Genomic DNA, 27,266 nt, shown 5'->3' on the forward strand with positions numbered 1-27,266 from the left:
AGACAGGAGCTGCAAACCTCTGCAGTCGTCTAAAGACAAATCCTGCTGGTCTTCTGCTCTGTTATCTGGCATCAATTCTTCCAGAAGAGCTCTGAAGTTTTGGAGAGGTTATGGAGCTGTCGCAGTGCTCCCCAAGGTCACATGGTTTTCTGTAAAGACATCCCATTTCTACTCGTCTGTCCAGCAGGTAACAGTAACGCTTTGACACCATGGCTGATGTTTTCCACCAACTTCCTCATATGCCAGTCTTTGATAGGAGTTATGGGTTTACACATAAAGACACATTTGTGTGGCGGCGGCTGGGTTCTAAAACCAATGGTTGTGTTGAATTGTTTGAGAAAAGATTTTTACCACGAAATAACCTTTTGTAGTTGGTAATTCTATGTGTTGATGAGTATGATTATTTGTTATGCTGCTGCAGGCAACAGTCAGTTTGCTCTTCCTGGGAAGAAATAACATTTTTTTCTCTGATGTCAAGACTACTTCAGGATTTTACTTTAGTTTTTAGAGCTTTTCTGTGTTTTGCATCTCAGCAGACTCTAAACAAACACTAATCAGATGTTTTCACACCGAAACTCCTTCTTTAAAGTCCTGTCACAGTGCTTTATCTTCAGTAGAACAGCAGTGGATGAGAGAGGAATGTCTCCAAGACGGTGGCGTTGAAGGTCAATATTTGGACCCCCAACCCACCCCCTACATCAGAGCGGTGGACAAGCCACAAGAAGCCGTTTTCTTGTGCTGCCCACCTTGCTAAAACTCAGCTTCACAGAATTGTGAAGATGTTCCTTCAGAGGTGATGCAGGCAGAACCTCTTTGTTTTGTAACCCAAGAGACAGAAAGGAAAAAAAAACCTGCATTGAAAGGATAAGGGGTGTAACGATTCATGGACTTCATCAGTGAATCAATTTCTATTCCTAAAATCCAATCATATCAAGTCTGAGGCAAGTTGTAATTCCAATTGAGCTATTCCCTAATGAAACCATTTCTAAATGAAATAAATCCATTATGATCAATGTTGGAAAATGCCATTTAGGTTCATTTTACTATAACCTAAAAATGACAAAGTGCACCACATTGGACAACACATGTGATGTCAGCAAAAAATAATAAGTCCATCATTCCAGTCCAATATGTGGAAACACTCTGAATTTAGCACAGACATGTGACCATACAGTGTGGTACAATGTTCTAATAAACAGGAAAAACAACGGTGGGCTGAACTAAAACTAAAATGCGAATGGATTTGCCATTAATTCTTGTTTACATATTTGTTTGTATACTTATTTAATTTAAACTTGATTATCCTGTAAGAAATCCAAGGAATCTGGAAAACTTCACCTGCACTGTTCAGTACCAGGTTTTTACCACTGAGTCACACCGGTTGAAGTTTTGGCTAAAGATGTCCTGGATCAATTTTAGGTCAGTCAACCGAATAGTTCAAAATGAGCTAATATTGATTGTGAATCTTATCAGCAACCACAAATTATGATAGGAATAGAAACGTTGTTAAAATGAATCGCTACACCCCTAACAAGGACACTTGTTGGGGGTGTATAGCGGTTAAAGCTCTTCTATTAAAAATCTGATGAAAACATTTTTTTTTAATTTCTTCATTCAGGAGGGGTCAAACATTTATGGTCTCTGCTTCCATTTTTCTTCTGAACCATGGTGGTGGTGTGGAGTGAAATGCCTCATCAGGGAGCTGCCCTCTCCTCTAAACCTCCAAGTCACACCCCTCCTGCCTTAACTTCAGGTGACCAGTCCGAGTCCTCATCACCGCAGCCTCACCTTTGACCCCTTCTTACCAATGTACCCCTCTTTTTTTTCCAGTTCTCTCTCTTTCTCCTGGTCCTGCACCCAAGCATACCCTCCTCAGGCTCCTCCTGCTTCTCCTGCCCCCCCTGTGTTTGCTCCCCTGCTCAGCAGAAGCAGCGTGGTTCCGGGTCGGGGTGGTTGGACCATGGGGGTGTGACCCAATCTTTGCCAAGGCCCTTCCGAGCACGGCGGCGCAGCTCGCCATCACCCACATTAACAGAGACCCCTCACTGTCATCCGCTGGAGCCTTTGACTTTGCTGTACTGCAGGTACAGGAGCCCCAACCCCCCATCTACAGCAAAAACCCATAAAAGTTCACATATGTGCATGATTTAACCCTTGTGCTATCTTTGATGACCCCACCCTTACTTTGACGTGTTATTCCTACCATGACAAAGGTGGATAAAGGTGGAAAGATTTCATGTAATCCATGGACACCAGTGAAGATCACAAATCATTGAAGAAAAAAGGTTCAGAGCACTGTCTAGTGGGTCTAGATGACCCAACTCCCAACATTAAAGTGCCTAGGATAGCACAAGGGTTACGATTACCACAAGCAACTTTGTGCAACTTTAATCTTCTCACCAGTGACACAAAACCTGCCAAAAATGAGTAATGTACTTTTTAGTTGGATTCCATTGTAACAATGATTTCTGAAATAATGTTGTCCTCTCATGTACCTCATCTTAGTCATTTGATTTTATTAGTACTTATAGATTTTTTAATCGATCTGCACTTGTGTTGGTAAACTATAAGATTAGAAGAAAATAATAAAAGTTAAATGAAGCATTATAGGAGTGGGATTATATAAATGTGCTTCCTCTCAATCTAAGCAATAGGTTAAACTACTTTTGACAAACTTAAATTTAATGGTTTGGATGTGTCATATACTGTAAGCATCATAGCTAGTCTATTTAGGATTAAGAGTAACTATAATCGAATCATTTACATGATTATGTGTATGTATTTATATTTTCCCATTAATGACTTATTATACAAAGTTTAATATCTTAGTATAGATATATATTTCGGTTGTTTGTCCTCAGTTTTATTTTTGTTTTCATTACTTGAAAACAACTTAGCTAACTTAGCAAAAAGCAGGCACACATCAGTGGCATTGTGAATATGATGAACCAGATTTCTTTATTTTTAAACATCCTTTTGAGTTTTTTTCAGTAACACTCATTTAGGCAGAGTTGGACCATTTTTTCTGCTTGCTACAGCCAGAAGCTGGAGAAATAGACCCCTAATTGTGAAGGGATGCACATCTTCTGGACAATTTCTGACTACAAGAAAAGATACTTCCTAATTCAAGATGAAAGCTAAGACATGGTGTTTTAAAGACACAAACAGAGGGTCATTGCTGAGGCTAAAACATGGACCGTTATTATAATGAGGCCTTCTTTACAGGTTAAGAAGCAAGCCATGATAGTGTACGCTCATAATAATGCACAGACTTTGATATTTCCTGTGACATGGAGCTCAACAGGAAACCAACTTCTATATTGATACAGACTTCTACATTTCCTGGTAATAGAGACACTTGTTGCATTTCCATTGACTATGAAATTGCACTAATTGGATTCCCAGTAATTATTTCGCCTAATAGAAATACGACAATTTAGACAAAACTTGCACATTTTTCCGCTTGGAGAAGGTTGTTTTTGAGACATATCAAAATTGACATATTTTTCAAAACTGCAATGTAAAGACTTTTTTCGAATTAAATAAGTGAGATAGATGTATGCGCTACTTGGTATGAATTGGCTGCTCTAGACACTGTACACTGGGTGGTGTACAGTGTCCCACAGCATCACGAAGCTCATCAAAAGTTGTTGGATCCACAGCTCCTCTGTAAAATCACCGACCATGAGCTCGCTGTGCGTGATGTGGTCTGAATAAGACGCCGATGTCTCCTTTGATAGATGATGGTGAGCGCTTGTGCCGTGGCAGAAATTTGAATGTATCTGCTTTAAATCAAAGTATTGTTCACATCCGTCGCCATGGTTCTGAATGACACAGCGTGAGTTGGTTTGTATTTAATTGCATAATTATGATTTAAGACAAACAGTGTAGTTGCAAAATTTTGTTTTTTCGACCTTTCTAGAATTTCTATAAAGTTTTGCGCATGTGTGTAATGAAAAGACAGCCAGACAAATAAAATGGTGGGAAGAAAGGTTCTCAAAATGAGAACAAACTTTTTTTGATGCGATTTGTACTTTTACAAATCTTTTCTTCTATGGCTTCTTTGCCATATGGCTGCCTCTTTTAGGGGGTAATCATCCATAAATTTCAAATCAGATGCCACACCCTTTCCATTTACCCGAGCTTGGACGCACACACAAAAGCAAAAGAACCAACCAATTGCAAATCAGGATTTTTCTTTCACAGCTCTGTTCTGATTTATGAAAGACAATCATCAATTTCTCCTTAATGATCAATTTTCAAACGGTTGCCAGTTCTGTGGATTAAAAGGGAAGCCATCCACACGACACTACCAAATCCGAGTCTCCAATTGGTCAAAGTTCGAACTTGTTTAACTTTCTACATGCGGTCAGTGGACGTTTTGTACGTAGAGTCCAAGAGCAGTTGTAGGTACTTGTGTAGGAATGCGTGAGAGTTTTGGAACATGTAAAAACATGTAAAAACCTGTAAAACATGTAAAAAACATGTAAAAAAAAAAAAACCAGACTGGTACTGCTAAAACAGTATCAGTATCTGTGATTACGGCCCCAATCTTTATACGTTTACTTGAAAGAGACTTGAAAGAGGTCACTTGAACGCCCGTTGCTGAGGGTGGTGTGAATGTAGGTTCAAACTGAAGACAAAATCCAAAACAGAAAAAGAAGAAAACCTTTTTCTCCCAAAAATGTTTTCAAGCAAACCATTGTCAGCACGTGCAATGCTTTGGTTTGTTTTAGACTGGGTTAAAGCTGAGGTTGTTTCGGGGGGGGGGGGGGGGGGGGCTTTGTGTAGCTTTCTAGCAGACCTTGTTGCTGAGTGTTGGATGACCTAATGGTTTTCTGCAGGAACCCTGTGAGACATCCAGGGCACTTGAGACGTTTGTCGGGTTCCACACAAAAGCCTCTGGGTACATTGGACCAGTCAATCCAGGGTACTGTGATGCTGCCTCCATGCTGACTAAAGGCTGGAACAAAGTAACCGCATAAATTATCATAAATATTGTATTTTAATCATCTTTTTGATGAAAAAATTACAATTCCAAGTTTTGACACTTACCTATCTCTTAAAATATATAATATAATGTTTGTTTTCTGTTGTGTTGAAGGCTGTGTTTCCTTGGGCTTGTGTTGGTTATGATTTGGATGATGTTCGGAGCCATCCAACTTTAGCTCGATCCTTGCCGAGGCCCACTTGGGTGCTACACAACCTTTTGAGCTACTTCAGATGGGCTCACATTGCCATAATTTCTTCCTATGAGGACATCTGGGTAGAAACAGCCATTAAGGTTAAAAATAAAACCACTTATTTTAATGATTTCCATTTGGTTGTCAGTTTTTGAGGCCATTGGGATTTATTGTGTCCATGTTTCTTTCTAGGTAGCTGACTCTTTGAGAAGTCATGGTATTTCCGTAAGGCTTGTCAGTTTCATGGAGAACACGCCTCATGGTATCAGACAGACTCTATCCAGGGTCCATAAGATGCAAGAAATACGAGGTGCAACTATTTGACAAGAATGAAGATCATCCCACTGTGCAAAAAAATTTGTGGCCTTTATTGATAAAATGTGTGATCATGCTGGACACATTTAGTTCACTTAAAGGGAACCAGAGATCATTTTTGTTCTGATTACATAGGCGACGCATCAACCACTGCTCTTGGATACATCTTCCGAGATGGTCTTGGTTTGTTTCCAAACGGACTGAGCTACGGTTCCACAGAATATTCTCAGTCTGAATAGACTGCAAGCTCAGAGCAGAACAACTGGACCAAAACGGCCAATTTAGCCGGTCATAAACACTTATCAGCGTACCTTCTTAGCCGTCTGCTTGCCAGTGCCTTGCAGCAAGCCTCCACCGTACCAAAGCAGCAAGTAAAAAGTGTTGGACCTGACTTTGACACAGACGTTTGAAATAGGATTGCAAAGCATAGGACTTCAATTATTTTATCTTTTCCCCGGCCTCATCATTTCTGGCCAATGACAGAAGAGACCTTAAGTCAAAATGTTTTTGTTTACAAGCTTTAGGTAAGAGAACAAATGTCTGTTTGACGGCAGTCTGAATAATGACCAAATTCAAGGTTCAGGATTCCATCTGGACCAAATTAAGTGGACGGGGTCCAGACCAACAAACAATACACCCAAAATCTCAACTGAATAACAGAGTACTGCAGATCCTGCCTGGTTACATCAAAGCAGTTTGTATGTGTTTTTTCACAATGTTAAAATAAATATTAAAAATAATAATTTAAAACAATTATTAAAATGAACATGAAAAATGAAAATTAATGAATACATAAAAAACGTATTAATATAATTAAATAAATAAGATTTAAAAAAAGACAAATTAAAAAATCCTGCAAATAAATTGTACTGAATTTTTGTGGTCTGTCTATGAGGTCTTGATCAGACAGATCCTGACTTGTGGTTCTTGTTCCAGCTGTGATCCTCTGCATGCACTCCGCGTTGATTGGTGGCTCGGCGCAGAAGCTTCTCCTGGAAGCAGCCTATGACATGAAGATGACTGACGGCTCCCTGGTCTTTGTGCCATACGATACTCTGCTCTACAGCCTGCCCCACCGCAACATCACTTACCCGGCCCTGAAAAGTAACAGCAAACTGCTGAGAGCGTACGATGCTGTTCTTACCGTCACCATTGACTCTCCACACACATCATTCTATGAGACCTACAGGGAAGTCATGGAGAGGGGAGAGGTGCCAACGACTCTGAAACCCCAGCAGGTAACATTTGAATAAAAGAGTTTTTCTTTGAGCAAGGCATCTGAAGATGTTAACTCTGTGCATGCAACAGGTGTCTCCTATGTTCGGTACCATCTACAACTCAGTACTTCTGATGGCTCATGCTATAAAGGGAGTTCGGGATTCTGGGGCATGGATATCTGGAGGAAACCTGGCACACCAAACGCGTAACCTGAACTTCCAGGTAAAGAGGAAACTGTGACAACACTCACAATGCTCTCATCCCTCACCCAGGGTTAAGTTAGCAGTGAAAAACACATGGTTAGGGTTGGAAAGATGTCAAAAATATATCAAAACTTTCCTATGAAAGACTGCTGTGGACAAACATGTCATTTAAATTACAGGGCTTCAGTCATCGCATCAAAACCAGCAGCTCTGGGGCAGTTCAGCTAGACTACCTCATCCTGGACACAGATGGATCCTCCTCGGAGCTGTTGCCAACATACAGGTCAAGTTTAGGAAATTTGGGTAGATGTAATTCAAATAATCCATAGTTCCACTGCTGCACACAAGTCACACATATGTTCATTTTTTTTTGTTAAACTATTGCTAACAATATTTCATGGATACCTCTTTGCAACCATAAAGAAAATATTAAATTCCAAGAGATTAAATGTATCTTTCATTTCACAAGATTTCACTATATAATCTTTTATGAGATAATTAATGTTTATTTATCCACACAAACAACTCCAGATTTGCCTCTGATTTTTCTGAAAAACAACAGAATTGACATGGAGATTGGTATGGTTCGCTTCTTGGGTCGGGACATTCACTTCCCACACGGATATGGACCCAGGAGAGATGCCGCCTGCTGGTTCATCCCTGGAGTCATCTGTTCAGGGGGTGAGGAGATGATTTAGTATCTTTTTTCAGACTCTCTCAAAGCCTGTTTTCACTAACTAAGTTCAACTGTTTTCCTGTTGCAGGAGTGGATCTATTTCTAACTTTTAGTACGTTCCTCGGTTCGATAGCCGTGGCCCTTTTTCTCATCGCCCTCTTGTACTGCATCAGGTATAAAGTCATTCAGAAACCTAATTTTTTCACCCACAACGATGATGTGGTCTGTGAATGATCCACAAGTGTTTTTCCTGTTCATTGAGGTGCTTTTTAAATGAAATATTCAGAATGAGAGATATTAATTAGGAAGACCAAGTGGTGGAAGCTACAGAATGAAGAAACTTGTGAGGAATTTAGGCAGAAGTTGAGACAGGGTCTGGGTGGTCAGGATGAGCTTCCAGATGACTGGGAAACTACAGCAGAAATTATCAGGGAAACAGGTAGGAAGGTGCTAGGTGTGTCATCTGGAAAGAGGAAAGACGGTAAAGAGACTTGGTGGTGGAATGAGGAAGTACAGGAATGCGTCCAGAGGAAGAGGTTGGCTAAAAAGAAGTGGGATGTAGAAAGGACTGAGGAAGGTAGACAGGAGTACAAGGAAGCGCAGCGTAGAGTGAAGAGAGAGGTGGCAAAGGCCAAACAGAAGGCTTACGATGAACTATATGACAGGTTAGACACAAAGGAAGGAGAGAAGGACTTGTACAGACTAGCCAGACAGAGAGACAGAGATGGGAAGGACGTGCAACAGATAAGGGTGATTAAGGACAGAGATGGAAAGGTGCTAACAACTCAGGAGAGTGTACAGAAAAGATGGAAGGAGTATTTTGAGGAGCTGATGAATGTGGAAAATGACAGGGAAAGAAGGGAGGAAGATGTGGTTGTTGTGGAGCAGGAAGTAGCAGAGATTGGAAAGGATGAGGTTAGGAAGGCTCTGAAAAGGATGAAGAGCGGAAAGGCCGTTGGTCCTGATGACGTTCCTGTGGAGGTATGGAAGTGCTTAGGAGAGGCAGCAGTGGAATTTCTAACAAGGTTGTTCAATAGGATTTTAGAGAGTGAGAAGATGCCTGAGGAATGGAGGAGAAGCGTTCTGGTTCCGATCTTTAAGAACAAGGGTGACACGCAGAACTGCAGCAACTATAGAGGAATAAAGTTGATGAGCCACACAATGAAGCTGTGGGAAAGAGTAGTGGAAGCCAGGCTTAGGAAGAAGGTGGAGATCTGTGAGCAGCAGTATGGTTTCATGCCCCGTAAGAGCACCACTGATGCCATTTTTGCTTTGAGAATGTTGATGGAAAAGTACAGAGAAGGTCAGAAGGAGCTGCATTGTGTGTTCGTAGATTTAGAGAAGGCGTATGACAGGGTGCCGAGGGAGGAGCTGTGGTACTGTATGAGGTCGTCTGGAGTGGCAGAGAAGTATGTCAGAGTAGTTCAGGACATGTATGAGAGAAGTATGACGGTGGTGAGATGTGCTGTAGGTCAGACAGAGGAGTTCAAGGTGGAGGTGGGACTACACCAAGGATCAGCTTTGAGTCCTTTTTTGTTTGCTATGCTGATGGACAGGCTGACAGATGAGGTAAGACAGGAATCTCCCTGGACAATGATGTTTGCGGATGACATTGTAATTTGCAGTGAGAGTAGAGAGCAGGTGGAGGAACAGCTAGAGAGGTGGAGGTTTGCTCTGGAAAGAAGAGGCATGAAGGTCAGTCGTAGTAAGACAGAATACATGTGTCTGAACGAGAGGGATCAAGGTAGAAGCGTTAGGTTACAGGGGGCTGAGGTGAAGAAGGTGCAGGAGTTTAAGTACTTGGGGTCAACAGTTCAGTGTGATGGGGAGTGTGGAAAAGAGGTGAAGAGGCGAGTGCAGGCAGGTTGGAGCGGTTGGAGGAAAGTGTCAGGAGTGTTGTGTGACAGAAGAGTGCCAGCAAGACTCAAAGGAAAGGTGTACAAGACAGTGGTGAGACCAGCTCTGCTCTATGGGTTAGAGACGGTAGCAGTGAGACAGAGACAAGAGGCTGAGATGGAGGTAGCGGAGATGAAGATGTTGAGGTTCTCCTTAGGAGTGACCAGGTTAGACAGGATAAGGAACGAGTACATCAGAGGGACGGCTCATGTTGCCTGTGTTAGCGACAAAGTCAGAGAAGCCAGACTGAGATGGTTTGGACATGTTCAGAGGAGGGATAGTGGATATATTGGTAGAAGGATGTTGGAGATGGAGCTGCCTGGCAGGAGGGCAAGAGGACGGCCAAAGAGGAGATACATGGATGTCTTAACAGAGGACATGAAGTTGGCTAATGTTAGGGTAGAAGATGTCCATGATAGAGTGAGGTGGAAAAGGATGATTCGCTGTGGCGACCCCTGATGGGAAAAGCCGAAAGAGAAAGAAGAAGAGATATTAATTAGGATTAAAAAGTCTAAAACTTTTGTGACTTTTGTCCTTTGGTTTGCGGCTCTTTGTCTTTCATAGGCGACGCATCAACCAGATTCGGTTGGTCAGAGGTCCCAACAAGATCCTACTGACTCTCACCGATGTTACGTTCATTAACCCTTCACTAAGCAACAAGGTCAGCTATGTCAAACATCTCATTTTTTATCTAGCAAAATCTGTAGTTCAGTCAGGCTGAATGTTCTTATCCAAGTGAGACTAACTCTTACATTTCTTAACCTTAAACTGTTTTCGACCTTAAAAACATTCTGCTGCAGAAGCTGAGTCTGGACGACAGCCGGACAAGCGGTGGGCGGAGTCTGTCTGAATGCAGCCAGAACACACCTCTCTCCTCTCAATCTCCAGCAACTTATGAAAACTCCAACATCGTCATTTATGAGGTCAGCAAAACATCAAAATCACAACCCCAACTCATTTTAGATATTCACTAACGAAAGGTGTCCAGAACAGCCAAGTCACATGTGTTCTGCAAATACCAAAACATACATATGACTGAACTTGAGTCTATGTAACAGCTGTAGATCTTTCACAAAACGCCAACCTCATCTAAAAAAATGAATACTAAATTTTGGTTAAAGTAGGACAGAGATTTCATGGCTGTTTATTGTAACAATAAAAATACATGAAGCCCCTGGAAGGTGTTTTATTTTTGGAAGACTCGGTTATTGGTTGGTACCTTCAGGTCCTTCATCACATCTCTGCAGTTTCTCAGTTCCTCCAACAGCAGCTGTGTGAGAAGACACCATTACTGGTACTGTGAATCACTGTTTCCTTCTAACAGGGAGACTGGGCCTGGCTCAAGAGACTGCCTAACGGAAATTTTGGTAGCATCAACCCCAAAACGAGTGATGTGTTTGAGCTGGTAAGTTGGCATGTGGCTTAGATTCATGTTTTCTGCACACATCCAGATTTCAACAACCACAGCATTCAAATTTATCTTCAAGGGGAAAAAACTGACACCAAACAGTTTTCAGTGCACAAAGACCAGTCTAGAAATAAAACATTGTTATTGGCACGGAAACCCTGGTTTGACAATGAGTCTGTCTTTTAGCTTTCACCTTATTTCTGTGATAAGGTTTAATTGATCCCAAAGGCTATGGTGTCGGGGGCAAATCTCTCTGGTGGAGTCTTCCATGGCAGACAGGCCCTTGGTTACAAGCCAGACTAAGAGCAGTTAAAATCTTCAAATCGTTCAAATACCCCTTATTAAAAAAGGACTAAGTCAGATTTACACCACTGAGGTCCAATCCTGGAACCAGGCCAGGGGTTGGGACTTCAGGCTAGTGCCCAGTGTCTGGGACTCCTCCTACAGGACCTGATTAGGCTTAGCTCAAAGAAACTACATGGGATTACCTTCCCGTAGGACCACCACCTGTATTAAAGTCCATAAGGAGCCGGCGCCATGTGGTTTGGGTGGCCATTGAGGGCGGGTGCTTTGACTGCCCTAACTATGAAAATGGATTCTAATTATTGGAAACCAAACTGAGAGGAAAAGAACCTGAGCTTCTGCAAGGGGCTGAGCGGTGACACCTAGAGATGGTTGGGCATGCCTCCATGCACAGTTTGGGCTCTGAAATCCACTTGAGAACAATTGAACTTTCGTCCTCTCTGGAGTTTTGAGAGATAAAAAAACTATAGTGGTTTTGGTCATTGCTCTCCTGCACAGCCATTGTGTGTTCAGGTTCATCACACTGAATAAGAGGCATCTATTCCCATGCCTTGAGAGGGAAAGGTTTTACTCTGTGATCTCGCCTTACAGGCCAAACAGCAGTACAGGGGACCTGGCATTGTTCAAGTCTCTAAAAAGGGTACTAGAAAAAGGCACTGACTGGGAACTCCATTGTAGCTACTGGGAGACTTCAAAGCTCATGAGGGCAGTGACAGGAAACCTAGGAAGGAACGGACGGAGGATAGGCCTCCCTTATATGAATCTCAGCAGAGCTTTATAAATGAACTTTTGTACACAATGTTTGAACAGAAGGTTGCCCATCAGTGCACATGACATCTGGACACCCTAAGTAGATGGTCAATGATAGACTTGTAGTTGGGCCATCTGTTTTGGACATTCAGGAGAAGACACAGTTGGAGCTTTTAACCAATAACTGCCTAGTTACAAGGTTGATGCGCTGGCGGAGGAAGAAGCCAAATAGACTCAGCACACCAAAATGTATAGTGAGTTTACTGGGAATGTCTGATTGAGCCCAGTGTAAAAAGGGCCTTCAACTCCCACATCTGCAGGAGCTTTAGCTAAGTACCAAAAGAAGCTGGACACATTGAGTTCAAGTGGAGCATGTTTTCCACTGAGATCGTCAATACGGCTGTTCGAATCTGTGGGTGTTACCCTTCCGGAGTCAGTCAAGGGAGGGTCCCTCTTTTCAGGAAGGGAAACCGGTGGGGGTACTCTAACTTCAGATAGTTAAGACTACTTAGCATAACTGGGGAAATGGACTCAAATGGACTTGAGAGGAGAAATTGGCTAATAGTAGAACGTCTGTATCAAGAGAAACAACTGCAATTATACAATAAGAACCATTTTCCAAAAGAAATCTTAGGTTGTGTTTAGGTATTTGGTCTTGACTGACTCAGGAGAACCGAATTGATTATATTCATGCTCAAATTTAATATAAGTGCACATCGTTTGAAGAGATGCTACTTGAGAAGATTCCTTTAGAAATATGCTCAACACTTCAACACATGTACACAGGGTTTTTACTGAAGCACTGTATAAAGTTTTTCATTTTTTATAGAGACGATATCCATTGTTGTCATCTTTAATATTGATGAGCACCACATCTCCTTTCAGTGTCTACCATTCCTAAATAAAACAAATGAGAAGGAAATTTGTTTTAGACTGTGATGGTCACACTCTTCATCCTGCATGGTGACATTTTTCAGAGAGAAAAAAACACGTTTTCTTGGCTACCTCTGTCTGCAGATGAAGGACATGCGCCATGAGAACATCAACCCGTTCCTAGGGTTCTTTCATGACTGTGGAGTGTTCGCCATCGTAACAGAGTTTTGTTCCAGAGGCAGCCTAGAGGACCTCCTCCTCAATGATGATGTCAAACTGGACTGGATGTTCAAGTCCTCTTTGCTGCTGGATTTGATCAAGGTGAGATGATAGATAAATGGATAGATGGGTTCTGCTACATTGTCCAGAATAACCAACAGTTTCTCCACAGAGACCTCTTGTCTGACATTGTCACAAGATTTAAATTTTGACAAGAAAGCCAAACCTTCTGATAAGCCTATATTTTCATATTGAGCTCCAGTTTGCTCTTAGTTGTAAAGACGGTCTTTTTATTTTGGTCAACCATGAGGGATTTATTGCAGTTGACCATTTTAACCATATTCCACCTATTTCAGTTGGTTGGTTGCGTTGTCTGACTTTTCTGTAGTAAATAAATCTCTTATTTGGGTTGCATTGCGCCACAGACAACCCAAGGTGAGAAGTTTGGAATCAGAATTCTATACTTAATAATTCAGCACTGGATACTCCACAGCTAATGACCACCAGTCAGCTGTGATGTTTCTCAATCTGGCATGTTGTGATCTGTCAGTAAGGTCCAGGATCCCAGATGTTTTATCAGCAATCAATTTAAAGGTGCCTGAAAAGTCCAGAAACAAGGTCTTTCTTGTCCTGTTGTCTTATCCAGACACAAGTATCCTCGGTTCAAGTAGAGAATGGCATCTTTAACACTTGCTTCTTTCTGGGCAGCAGACTGCATGGGATCTTGGCCATCTCACAACTGTGGAAATCAACAGGTGCTCCATTCAATTCAATTCAATCCAATTCAATTTTATTTTTGTATTCACAGTTGTCTCGGTGGGCCTCGTATCAGTAATTGAAAAAGTTAAACATAAAATCAAAATGATCATAAATACATAAAATTCAATAGGAAAACTGGACATCCCTTCCCTTAGACCCCCCGTCGCGGTAAGGAAAAACTCCTAAAAACAGATTCCGGAAAAAACAAAGAAACCTCAGGGGTGTCCACATGAAGGAGGGATCCTCCCCCAGGACGGACAGGCGATTTAGCAGAACTCATAGAGAAGAATTAACTTATCAAAACCTACAACTACATATATAAAGTCCAGCAGCTTCATCCAGCCGGAGTTGGGGGGACAGTCGGGGGTGCGAGTCGAGCGGAGACAGGATCCACAGCCAGCTGTAGGAGCAGGAGCAAAGACGAGGTACATGGCCAGATATAGAGCAGAGACGAGCCAGAGGCAGAATACACAGCCAGGCGTAGAAGCAGTAGTAGAGGCGAGCCAGAGACCAGGTACACGGTCAGGTACAGGAGCACGGATGAGCCAACTGGAATCTGGCAGCACTCCCACTCCCCAGGAGGGTAGAGGGAAAGAGGGACAATACCTGAATCGCACTGCACCAAACAGAGGCATGGAGAACCAAATGATGAATAATGATCAAGAATAGAGAAGAGAGGAATGGTAGAAGTAGATGAGAAAAGAGTGCACCATAGTTACCCCAGCTTCAACTTTTATCAGCCTACTAAAAACAAATTGTTATTGTTATTAAGTTTAATTTAAACACATTAACATTAAGTTAAATAATCTCTGAATACTAACTAGTCTGACAATAAGCCTGTCCAAAGAGGAATGTTTTCAGTCTAACTTTGAATGTAGAAACTGTGTCGGCCTCTCTTACATGAGCTGGGAGCTTATTCCATAAAACTGGGGCTTGGTGGCTAAACGCTATACCTCCAACCGTACTTATACTAATTCTAGGAACCACAAGCAGTCCTGCATTTTGCGAGCGAAGTGTTTGGTTTGGGTGGTAAGGGACTATGAGGTCCTTAATATAGGACGGGGCCAAATCATGGAAGGCCTTATAGGTTAACAGGAGGATTTTGAACTGGATTCTAGAATCAACTGGGAGTCGGTGAAGTGAAACTAACACAGGAGTGATGTGATCTCTTCTGCTAGTTCCTGCTAACAATCTAGCTGCTGCGTTCTGAACAAGCTGGAGACTTCTTAAGGAACTCTTAGGACACGCTGCTAACAAAGAGGGGAGGACATTGTGTAGTGGGAAGTATGGTGCAGGGAAGATGAAGCTTTCCAGTCAGTCCCTACTGTACCTGAGTCCATTTGACCAGAACTATTAAGCTTGTTAGCTCTCTCTCCAACAACCCCTCCCCCTTTCTCTGTTTGGTTTTGTAGCCTTAAGGACTTTCACACTTTTGCAAATTGCTCTCATGTTGTTCTCCTTCGATTTTGGTTCTGTTCACCTTCATTTGCCCCGGTTATCATGCAGCCATAGCCCATCTGTTTATTCTGTCTTTTTACTTTATTTATTTATTGTATTATTACGCATAACATACGTTATGTCATAATAGTTTACATAAGTATTACTTTTTGTATTATTTTTTCACATTTTGTATTTGTATTTTTGCACATTTTGAACAGCCTTCACTTTTGCACATTGCTGTTGTTCTTCTCTTCTTTTTTCTTTCTCTTTTCTGCACTGAACTGCGGTAGCAATTGAATTTCCCCAACGTGGGATCAATAAAGAATATCATATCTCATTAAACCTCTTCTGTATATGCACACTTTTGGTTTTCTTAATTCTTTAAAACCTTTTTTTTTTTCTAAAGACAGTTTCACTCCCATAGTTTAGTTTTTGAAAACAATCTTGTCCAGGTTAACAGATTTGCAAGAGTTAGTAGTCTGACAATCATGTGGGTCAGATCTTTTACTGTAACTTCTTACTATCTGGACTTTCCATTGCAGTTCAAATTTCAGAATGTCTCTTAGTGCCTTTCTCACTTCAGGAGTTAATCTCCTGAAGGACTGTGATGTTGGTGACAGTGAACAAAGGCGTTGTTTCCTTCAGGGAATGAAGTACCTTCATCACCGTGGAGTGTGCCACACCCGTCTCAAATCTCGGAACTGTGTGGTAGATGGGCGTTTTGTCCTCAAAGTCACAGACTACGGCTATAATGAGGTCCTGGAGTCCCAAAGGTTTCCTTATGCTGAAGAACGTCCTGAAGGTGATACTCTGTCAGTCTCAATCTGCAGAATACAGAGGAGGAAACTTCATCATCATATCCTGGAGTAACTGCTTCTGTCCTCTTCAGAGTTGCTGTGGACAGCTCCAGAAGTCCTGAGGAGTGGACAAGCAGGGCTCCATGGAACTCTTCCTGCAGATGTCTACAGCTTTGCCATAATTATGCAAGAGGTGGTGATCAGAGGGCCTCCTTTCTGCATGCTGGACCTGTCTGATGCAGGCAAGACTCACTTCTGAGTTCACACTTTCAAATGAAGCAAGGAAGTCAGAAACACGCAAACGAAGATTTGATGGAGTTAAAAAAGTGAGATTATGGATGGATTCTGGAGACTACTTTGCCTGAAGTAGTAGCTTTGTGTATACACAGAACTACTAGTTAGTTGTTAGGAGTAATTGTTAGCTGGGGTGTGCCACGAAGGACTGTAAACACAATTTAACCCTATTTGTGGAATAGAGTCATGAAAATAATCAAAAAATAGAAACATGTTTGATTCAATCTGCCTAATCCAGAGCATCCTTGATCTCAGAGAAAATTCTTGAATTTTCATACTTCCATCTTCTTAACCCATTTAATCCCTTTTGGGGGGGAAAGGGTTGCTGGAGCCCCCACTGTTGGGCAGAGGCAGGATGCAACTTGGATGGATTGTCAGTCCATTTCAGGGCCTCCATTTTCATTTAAAAACATCTTCCATGCTGCTGCACAGCTTACTGAGTAATTTTCCATGTTAGGTCTTCAGAAAATATCAAGAATTACTCATAACAGCACACTTGTGGTCTTGTTTCGACCCTTGACCTTGAAAAATGCAGGCCATTGTTGATTTTTTTGTGTTCTTCAGAAATTATAGAAAAGGTGCGCAGACCTCCCCCCCTGTGTCGGCCGGTAGTCAGCCCCGACTACGCCCCGATGGAGTGCATCCAATTGATGAAGCAGTGCTGGACTGAGACGCCAGACAAGAGACCCACCTTCGATGACATCTTTGACCAGGTCTGCTCCACAGAGAACTAGCAGATGATGTTCTTCTTGGGTTTTTGGTGCTCAGCCAATTCTTTTGTTATGTCAGTTCAAGAACATTAACAAAGGAAGAAAGACCAACATCATTGACTCAATGTTGAGGATGCTGGAGCAGTACTCATCCAACCTAGAGGAGTTGATCCGAGAACGTACGGAGGAGCTGGAGATTGAGAAACAAAAGACAGAGAAGCTGCTGACGCAGATGCTGCCTCCGTGGGTTATGCTACTCGTGCACACTCCACATATACACACACTATGCATTCACATTTCACACATTCACGTAGTTGTTTATTCATGGTCATTTTGTCAAATTTTATGAGAGTGTTTTGGGTATCATCATGTGCACACTTTTCACATGCGCTTTTTACTTGCATACTGCTTGACATGCACAATCCCAAGGCTGATGTATCTCTGCATACATGCACACTCCTACAGCTCTGTGGCAGAGGCTCTGATGGTGGGGGGCACAGTGAAACCGGAGTACTTCGACAGTGTGTCGCTTTATTTCAGCGACATCGTGGGTTTTACCACCATCTCTGCCAACAGCGAACCCATTGAAGTGGTTGACCTTCTTAATGACCTCTACACGCTCTTCGATGCTATCATTGGCAACCACGATGTTTACAAGGTGACAGCATCTCATGAGGACCTCTGACACTTTGGCGGCTGAATGTACCGATACAACTGTTGTTGCTTTTGCGCTCCAGGTAGAGACCATTGGGGATGCTTACATGGTTGCTTCAGGTGTTCCTGTCCCTAATGCCAACCGCCATGCAGCAGAAATAGCCAACATGTCTCTTGACATCCTGAGTGCCGTGGGAACCTTCAAAATGAGACACATGCCTGATGTCCCGGTCAGGATCCGGATTGGCCTCCATACAGGTGTGAAGAGAAGCCACAGTGTGAAACAGTGGACTGTGTTTAGGGCTGTCAGGGGGATCATTAATTGTCTTTGGAAGTGATACAAAGGTGTGTTGTAGGTCCGTGTGTAGCAGGGGTGGTTGGTCTCACCATGCCACGCTACTGTCTGTTTGGAGACACCGTGACCACCGCTTCTCGAATGGAGTCCAGTGGGATGCGTGAGTATGAGGAGACAGACTTTTAAAGGGTACAAAAAAGAGAAAGAAAATTCCATTTTGGTCATGATACTAATTTTGGGGACTGAGGAGACTGAGGATAGCAAAATTCGGGTTCTGCTGTTGAGGTAAAAATCTCTTGGATGGATTATCTCAGCAAAGGAGAAGTGCTCCCTATCACAGGTTTAGGCAGATTTGTGAACAATATTTAAGAGAAACTGTTATTTTGTGTTTGTAGAAAATGTTTCAGATCTTTGATTTCATCTCATTACAAATGGTTGCAAAAAACAAAACTGTTATGTTTGTATACTGTATTTTAGTGTAGTTTCCATAACTGGGTGTTGAGGTTATGCGTGACACCAGCCGTTATGTTGATAGTATCTTGTGTCTGGCCATGAAGTGCTTATTGGTGGATTTCCTCATTTATCTTAGTTGTGCAGCTCCTTAAAGATTTCTTTTGCATATTGTTAGCTTTTAGCTATACACAGTTAAAAACTGAGATTTGAACAAACTCATAGCTTGATCTTGAAGTCTTCTGTGACCTTGGGCTTGCCAACTCTGACATCAGTGTCTGGATCCTCAACTGAAACAGGAAGATGATTCTACAAAAGAGCAGTTTGATGGTTGGTGGTTTTGCCCCCCATTATGGTTTAGGAAATTCCAGAAAGGACTAGTAACCCATTTGACTGAGAATACAATATGGGCTCATGGGCTCTTTTTAGACAAGATCGAGCTTTCATTTTTAAAGCTGCAGAAATATGCTCTTCCAACAGTTTTTTGTCATTTGTGTTTACACAGAGGTCACACAAATATGAGTCAGGATCTGTTTGTTACTTCTCCTCAATGACTTCCTAAACAACCACCTGGTAATAAAAATGAACTGTCACACATCTGTTTTCACTCACCTCCAGCTTACAGGATCCACGTGCACGAGAGCATCGTGAAGGTTCTGAAGGAGCTCAATCTGGGCTACAAACTGGAGCTTAGAGGCCGAACAGAAGTCAAGGTACGAACTCAAAGACCACAGCGTCACTCTGTCACTCAGGTCTTCAGACATGCAGCCTTTGACTGTCATGTTTTCGCAGGGGAAGGGAACAGAGGAGACCTACTGGCTCGTGGGAAGAGTTGGATTCACCAAACCTCTACCAGTTCCTCCAGAGCTCAAGACTGGGTATGGAAGCATTTCCTTCATTCTCCTCCAACACTAGTCTTCTGTGTCTTCACCATTCCCCTCTAGTTTCTGAGTTTTCTCAACTTCTGAGTCCTGCACTGAAATAATTTTAAATCATGCTATTTATTTTAAATTATTAATCTCAATTCACATACTAATTTGAAAAACAGCGATTGACTTTCATGTAGCCACTGTGGATGTCCTGGCACTTTTAAGAACGATTATTTTCTTCCGGGTTTGTTTTGTTGCCAAGTTTTTATTTCCATCCATCATTTTCCTTTTTTGTCTTGGACCTCCCTTTCCCTCCTTTTCCAAATCCTCCAGGACAAGCATGTCCAAAGTCCAGCCTGTGGGCCAAATTTGACTTGCTATCAAGTTTATTCTGGCATTGTTTTCATGCAGCTGCTGCCAAATAATAAAATGCGAACCTCCAAATTAATATATTTTAGATTTCACCAGAAAATGGCTTCAGACGTTTTAGATCCTGAGGTTCCAGCAAATACAATCTGCACAAATGTGCAGAGAATCGGATTAACATTCCTCTTTAGCAGAGTGCTATAAGGCAACTTAGATTCTACAATTTCTCAATATTTTCTAAATATGATTGCTTTTGCTGTTATATGTCTTAAAAGAAATCGTAAAGTGTTTTATTAATTGTTCATTTTCATTTTTCACTAATAATTGTAAGTTTCTTTAAGTTTCACATTTAAATATTTTGTTCTCTAACTATTGTTTATTTTACAAGACTTTGAAATATGAAAGGTAATGCAGTTTTGCAAAGAATTGTTTACATTTCCACTACATGTAATTTAAAACTTTTGCATGGTTGCAAAGCGCTTCAGATGGCCTGTTTGGAACCAAGGTGCTTCATAAGAAAAATGTCTTTGATGTGTTTAGATTAAGATGAATGGAAATGTGTGAAAAAGCTTTCAATTTTATTAACAACAGCTCTAATTGCTTTGAATTAGAAATTTAACATTTTTCTTGGTGTCAGACTGGACAGCTGGCCTTGGTACATTTTACTTTGCCAAATGAGGCAGTCTTAACTAAAAGTTGGGATGTCTCTGCTACACTGAGGCGTTCTCAGACCAGCAGATAAATCTTTATCCGTCTGAGCTTTAGTCTCTAAGGAGACGCAAGCCCAACCTGCAGAAATCTCATTTCTCCCATCCGTTTTCAGGATCTCATGATTAGGATTGGTGGAGGGGCATGGGCGGACTGGTAAACAGATTTTGCCTTCAGACTTTGATTTCTCTGCAGCACAAGAGTTTGAAAAAAAAGTCCTCTAAAGTGTAAACTCGCTTAATTCTTCATGACTGTGAATGGAGCAGTTATCTAAACACCTCCCCCTGTGAAAGGAATGGGGGTTTAATTCATTTCCTACCCGAAGAGGAAATTTCGCTTTTTTAATGGCTTTAGACTGATTCTCCTTCCTCCACTTGGCTGAATGGAGAAAGTCTGTCCATAAAAGTTGTGAACAGACTATAAGGACAACCCAGAAAGAGTCCAAATCTAAATGTAACAAATCTGACTGACTGCAGGCTGGTAGAACCAAGCTCCAGGGGCTCTCGTGGATTTCAACAAGGGGAAGATCTGGTCCAGTTTCCAAGAACCGAACAATATTGTTCCCTGTTAATCTGAGGTTTAACTACAACCAGACCCTCTTCGCAGGACTATGGCCCCAAGTCTGCACGCTCTTCTTCCTTTGTGTAAAATGGGGTAATGAAAAGATCTTCAAAGTAATCCCTTCACTACCTCTGACCTGTGGTTTTTAGTGTTTTGACCTCATGACTACAGCTGTACCCAGTTGCCTTGCCCATGGAGGCAGGGAGCAATCTAGGTTTACAAGAGTTGTTTGTTAAAGTGCCAGGTCTGTTTTCAAATAACAGTAAGTTCTTTATCTGATATGTGGCATTGCAGAGGGACGCCATGGTCAAAGGTCATTTGATCAAGGCCCTGCGGTCTGCTCTCCTTTGGTACCAAATCCTTGTAGACTTTAATAGTTCATTCTTGTCAGGGCTGCTGGATCATGATCCTCCAGAGCTCCCATCATGCCTGTTTAACTCACCGTTAATGAGCTGGATCTGGTGAGTTAAGGATCTGATTGTTTGAGTAAGCCTGCTTCAGATGACCATCAGGAATTTTTGGAAAAACAAAGCAGAGGGGAGAACCTGGGAAGCAGGATTGGTCAGCCCTGATGCTCATTGACTTGTGCAGACTTGTCATAGTGTTAGTGCAACCTCCCTGGACGGTGGGTGACTTCTGCAGGGTTCATCTCTGGTCAAAACCACAAACAAAAGCTGAAGCATGTGCACGAGGATCTCCTGCAGCTCCTCGGCCTGAAGCTCAGCTTCGGTAAAAGCTGGAGACCTTTGCACTGGCTACATCTACCAAATCCTTCCTGGCTTCTTTAAGAACTCCTTACAGTGCAGGACTTCTATTTGTGTGTGTGTGCTGTGATCATCCTGTTCACTTCGTCTCAACAGGCAAATGGCCCATGGGCTGCAGATGGCCGAGATAGCCCAGTACAAGAAACGGAAAGCCGAGAAACAGCAACAGGAACAACTTGCAAAGAAGAAAAACTGAGGTAGTGTTATGCATTATAAAACAATGTATAACATTACTGACTTGGTTGGCGCCTCATGTCCTTTGCCCAAAAAAGTTTGGTGGGGGTGGGGGGCTACTGACTCTGGTGTTCCTGTTTGCTCTTTTAAACACAACTCACGGGGAAGAAGCCGGTCCAACACTGGGGTTTCTGTCCGGAAAGGCAAACTATTGTTGTGACAAAACTCAGTTCTTCTACTTTACAAGTTTATATTTTCAAATATGTTGCATCAGCTGCTGTCGCTCCCAATACAAAAATTCAAAAATACGGCATTGTCGTCCGTCCCACAAACGGACATGTTGCAGGCAAGTCACACAAGCTGCCATGGCTGTTTGTGTTTGATGGTGTTTCATTGAACAGTTTATGGCTTTTTTTACTTTGGGTTTACGGGTTTCAGTAAATGTTTGTGGCCATTTTATGTCATGTGTCCTGATGTTTGTTGCTTTTGTTGGTTATTTATGGGTATTCCCAGGCCAGTTGGTAAGGGTCTGTAAGCATTTGAGTGTAAGTTAGTTGATAACCGTGGCCCATTCTTTGACAGTTTGTGGGTGGATGTAGATCCTTGTGGGTGTTTGCAAATGTTTCAAAGGGTTTTAGTGGTGATATTTGAGAAACATTTGTGACTCCTAAGTGTCAATTACTTAAAGGCAATGAGAGTAAGAACTCAACGGCTTCTGAAGCCCATAAACAAAAGAAAAGGATACAGAATTTGGCCTGTTTTGCACCAATCTAAACCACAACTCAAATACATTTTAGCATTTGTACAGCAATTTCACAAGAGCAACAAAAAACAAACAGCCAGTTCAATTAATTTTGTTTCAGTTTATACCCTCCATTCAGTTCACACACTAATGTCCATCATTTTTCAGCAAAGGAAAAAAAATCTGACCTGTTTTCAGACCAAAGGGTGGATTTGCATAAACACTGTCAACAGTTCATTCTTTAAAGTTCTGTAGGTCATCCGAATCAATTTCAGTCTCATTACATCTCAGTTGTGCAACATCACCCTTTCATTGTGTGTTTATGCTTTCAAATCACAGCTATGCTGACATCATCAAAACAAAGGAAAAACAATGAAAGATTAAAGCTCCACCGCACATAGATGTCTATTAGATAGCTCATGTTGTAGATGTCTACTGAACTTCTCACTTAACTTTATTTTGCTACTCTATCAGGGGTCTACTGTAAGTGTTCTAAAAGATAATAGACTCCTACACGTCTACTTATAGCTATCTAATCCTGAGAGATTTTTCAATGTCTATTAGAGTTCGTTTTAAAACATTTACTAGCTATAAAATAAACACTGCAGTTTTACATTTAGCGTTATTTGTGATTTGGTTCACAGACAGCAAGTAATCACATAGTTCTACACTTCAAGATGTAGCAAACATTTCTGCTGACACCTATCAGGGGTAAAAAAGTCTCAGAAACGTGCAACAAAACAACATTCCAACATATGCAACTGGATGTGTGAACAGCATATTCATTCAGAAGAATCAGAACAGCACATCTTCAATTTTTTAACAATCTTAGAAACCGATTTCCAACAAATACATTTTAACCCTTGTGCTATCTTAGATGACCCCACCCTTAGATTGACGTGTTATTCCTACCATGACAAAGGTGGATAAAGGTGGAAGATTTCATGTAATCCATGGACACCAGTGATGATCACAAATCATTGAAGAAAAAAGGTTCAGCACACTGTCTAGTGGGTCTAGATGACCCAACTCCCAATGGTAAAGTCCCTAGGATAGGGTTAAACACACAAAAATCCCCTACAATAATATTGCAGATGGCAGCAGAAACAGGGTGCAGCAACCTGTGCTAAATCTACTTGAACGAGTATACGTTGAACAGTTTCTTTCACCAAAGTGATCTCACTGAGACACCACAGATCGTTCGTTAGCATTGTTATATGTCTCTTTACGTATACTGTCCTCTGTTGGATTATCGAAAGTTTGAAAGACACCCTCCAAAGCACACAAAACCCTCATTATTCCACCTTCTAAATTATTCTTCATTATGTTTAATTATTTATTTACCCTACTGAATTAACCCTAACCCCTCTTCAAGAAAAATGGTGGCTTGCTCACCATGCTGCCCTGACATGCTGTTGGAAAGTTGTCTGCTGGAGATCTAAATGGCAATGTACAATCGACTTCTGTCAAATGATGGATGTGTAATATTTATATATATCTGTAAATGTCAAAATAGCCATGATTTAGGTATTTAATAGACGCATCGGTGACCAGTGGAATAAGACAGCTGACAAACTTGGTCAAAAATCTTTGCAATCTCACAAAATGTTCTCTCATTTAAAAATGCTGGCAGAGATCTTTACACAGTTATGGTGACTTTGGTAAGTTACCCTTTGTCACCGAGTTTGGCAAGCAGCAGACTGCAGTCCAAAATAACACCAAGACCCCATGAAAGGCAAAACATCAAAAGAAAAAAAAAACAGGAAATGACATGAGGTGGATCACTGTTAACCCTTGTGCTATCTTAGGCACTTTGACATTGGGAGTTGGGTCACCTAGACCCACTAGACAGTGAACCGAACCTTTTTTCTTCAATGATTTGTGATCTTCACTGGTGTCCATGGATTACATGAAATCTTTCCACCTTTATCCACCTTTATCATGGTAGGAAGAACACGTCAATGTAAGGACCTTTTTTCTTCAATGATTTGTGATCTTCACTGGTGTCCATGGATTACATGAAATCTTTCCACCTTTATCCACCTTTATCATGGTAGGAAGAACACGTCAATGTAAGGGTGGGGTCATCTAAGACAGCACAAGGGTTAAGCACACAAGTAGAGCTAGAACACGCCTGAACAGAGTAGTTTTTACATTCTGCTGCTGAGTCCAATTTGAGTCATGTGATGGAATGGGGGGGGGGGGGGGGGGGTCAAAGGCAAGTGACTGTGGTGTTGTGTATTCCTGTGTGCTCCCTGTTTGACCCTAGAGGTAGATATCCTTTAATTCCCTCAGGTCAAATAACTTGTGCTTCACATGTTTTATCTGTCTGTGAGTTATTGAGACAAACATTAAAGTAGCTAATAGCTGCTTTTGTTCTAACACTCCCCGTCTTTTGGTTAACCCTCTAACACCGGAGTTGTCGCTGACAGGACCTAAATAACACATGCTCTTTGACATACTGTGCCTCTTTGACCACTTGTCTGTGTCAGCTGAATCTGACTTTGAGAAAAGCAGCTTTTCACATGGGCATTACTACGTAAAAGCTGTTTTGCTCCACTTCAGAATCCACTGGAATTACATTAACAGTTGAGGAGTTATGGTGGCCGAAAGAATGTCAACACTGGAGCTAAAGCTCTGCTGTTAATGGGTCAAAAGGAACAGTTGGGTGTTTGGGTGTTTCTGCATATCTCGTACAACTTTCGGCACGTTATAGAAACAGAAAAATTGTTATTGGTACAAAAATAGATAAGATCTCCGTTCACACTGCACTCGGCAGCCCACATTCAAGCGACCAGTTCCACTGAAGAGTCTATGAAAACGCATGTATGTTTGTTTCCGCATTCAAAATTTGGGGCTCTACAAACGCATGTTAAATGCGCTTGAAGTTAAACCAAGTTCAACTTTGACCAATCAGGAATTTGGATTTGGTAGCAACATATGAATCACGTCCCTTTTAATTCACAAAAGTGCCAACCATTTGAAAATTAATCATGAATGTGGTTTGTGTCTGACAGGAATCATTTGACACCAAGTCTGTCACAAATATCGGAACAGAGCTGTGAACGAAAAAGGCTGGAACAAAAATGTACCAGATTTACAGCGTTTCAACATTTCACACCAACTGCAGATGGCAGACATTCGTTATTATTAGGTTAGCGACTGTCCAGTGTAAACACCATGTGCTAAACGCGGGCTCAAGAATGCGTGTTTAGCATGTTTAAGAACGCGTGTCACATGCCCGGTGTGAATGTAGCATCAAAGAGACGGTGGAGAGACTACAGCCTGCCAGAAATGCTGAGCTACTCCTCCAACTTCTCTGTTGTAGCTCACATATCTTTTCCTTTCTGGAGTTAATCTTTGCCCTCCCTCCTTCCCTCCTAGCATGAAGGCGCCCCGAGACATGAAGCAGGTGTTTCACAAGGCAGTGAAGAAGATCTCTCATGTCCGGGTCGTGACACAGCTCCACATGCCTGAAGATGATGCAAACGTTATGATGACGCACCACTGATTGCTGGACTGTCTGTTGCTGCCCCCATCCTGCAAGTCAGCTGAGGAAGAGGAAGGATTACTGTGTCTATGTGCCACAGGCTCGGACCGAGGAGATGGAGTCTAATGTGGAACTATCAATAGAAGCTAAACATGCTGACTCAGCAAAGCAGGGCTCAGCAGAGAGTAGCAGCAGTGAGGGAGCTTATCCTCTCCTTCACTTTGTCAGGAGAATGAGGGTCAGCTTCTACAAAAATGTGTGTTTTTTGGATTGTGGGAACAAATGTGAGTGAAAGTATGTGAACAGAAGAAGGTCACATGTTCAGACTGCTGCTTAAATCTTTACAATGAATCTTGAATATTGTGTTTTTGAAAACAGAACAAACCTCATTTCGTACAGACATGAAGGCAAATGCTGCTGTAAAAACATAAATAAAGTCAGTTCCAACAGAAAAAGGTCAAAGTTCATTTTCCTGGAGGTCTCACAGGCAGCCTGCAGCACTATATAGTGGAGAAAGGCGGAACTACAAGATGGCTGCTGCAACAAGTGGAGTCAGATTAATCCAGCTGATCCCTTTCGTGCACGTGTGTGTGCACGTGGTCTGTGTAAATTCCATAAGCTCACAGAAGCTTACCACGCAGACACATAAACAAACAGCAACAGAAACACACACACAAAATCACACACAGGCAGTAACACACGCACACAACACATAAACACTAACAGAAACACACACACACAAAACACACACCCAGAAGGAAACACAAAACAAACACAGACAGAAAGACAAACAAAAAGGCACACACACACAGATGGAAACACACACAAAACAACCACACACACAAATCATGCACACAGACAGGAGCACACACACACGTAACACGCACACAGACAGAAACAAACACATACAAAAACACATACACAAACAGGAAGACACAGAAAAACCACAAACACATAGACAGAAACACGCACACACAAAACATACACACACAAAACCCACTCAAAGACAGGAACACCCAGAAAATAAAAGACACACAGAAAACACACACACCTTCATACATGCACAAAGACAAGTCAACTGACATACACAACAAATACACACACAGACACACACAAGCACTCAAAAACAAGCGCACACTCACAAACACC

At 41.9% G+C, this 27,266-nt stretch overlaps 1 protein-coding gene across 2 annotated transcripts; it reads left to right on the top strand.

The window, feature by feature from the left end:
• gc2 (guanylyl cyclase 2) lies at positions 1-26,572 on the top strand. Of its 2 annotated transcripts, XM_011487625.4 has the most exons (26): positions 1-187; positions 1,619-1,753; positions 1,831-2,084; positions 4,845-4,973; positions 5,105-5,284; positions 5,376-5,493; positions 6,435-6,736; positions 6,807-6,938; positions 7,099-7,202; positions 7,482-7,600; positions 7,684-7,768; positions 10,056-10,152; positions 10,292-10,414; positions 10,816-10,896; positions 12,970-13,146; positions 15,889-16,045; positions 16,133-16,282; positions 16,899-17,047; positions 17,124-17,287; positions 17,510-17,702; positions 17,782-17,956; positions 18,055-18,153; positions 19,062-19,156; positions 19,236-19,321; positions 21,808-21,908; positions 26,012-26,572. In XM_011487625.4, the coding sequence occupies exons 2-25, from the start codon at positions 1,666-1,668 to the stop codon at positions 21,905-21,907; spliced, it is 3,357 nt and encodes a 1,118-aa protein (XP_011485927.1). In that variant the 5' UTR covers positions 1-187; positions 1,619-1,665; the 3' UTR covers position 21,908; positions 26,012-26,572.
• The last annotated feature ends 694 nt before the right edge of the window (positions 26,573-27,266 follow it).

This window comes from Oryzias latipes, chromosome 18 (genome assembly GCF_053564925.1).
Source record: "Oryzias latipes strain Hd-rR chromosome 18, Olatipes_Hd-rR_3.1".
NCBI lineage: Eukaryota > Metazoa > Chordata > Actinopteri > Beloniformes > Adrianichthyidae > Oryzias > Oryzias latipes.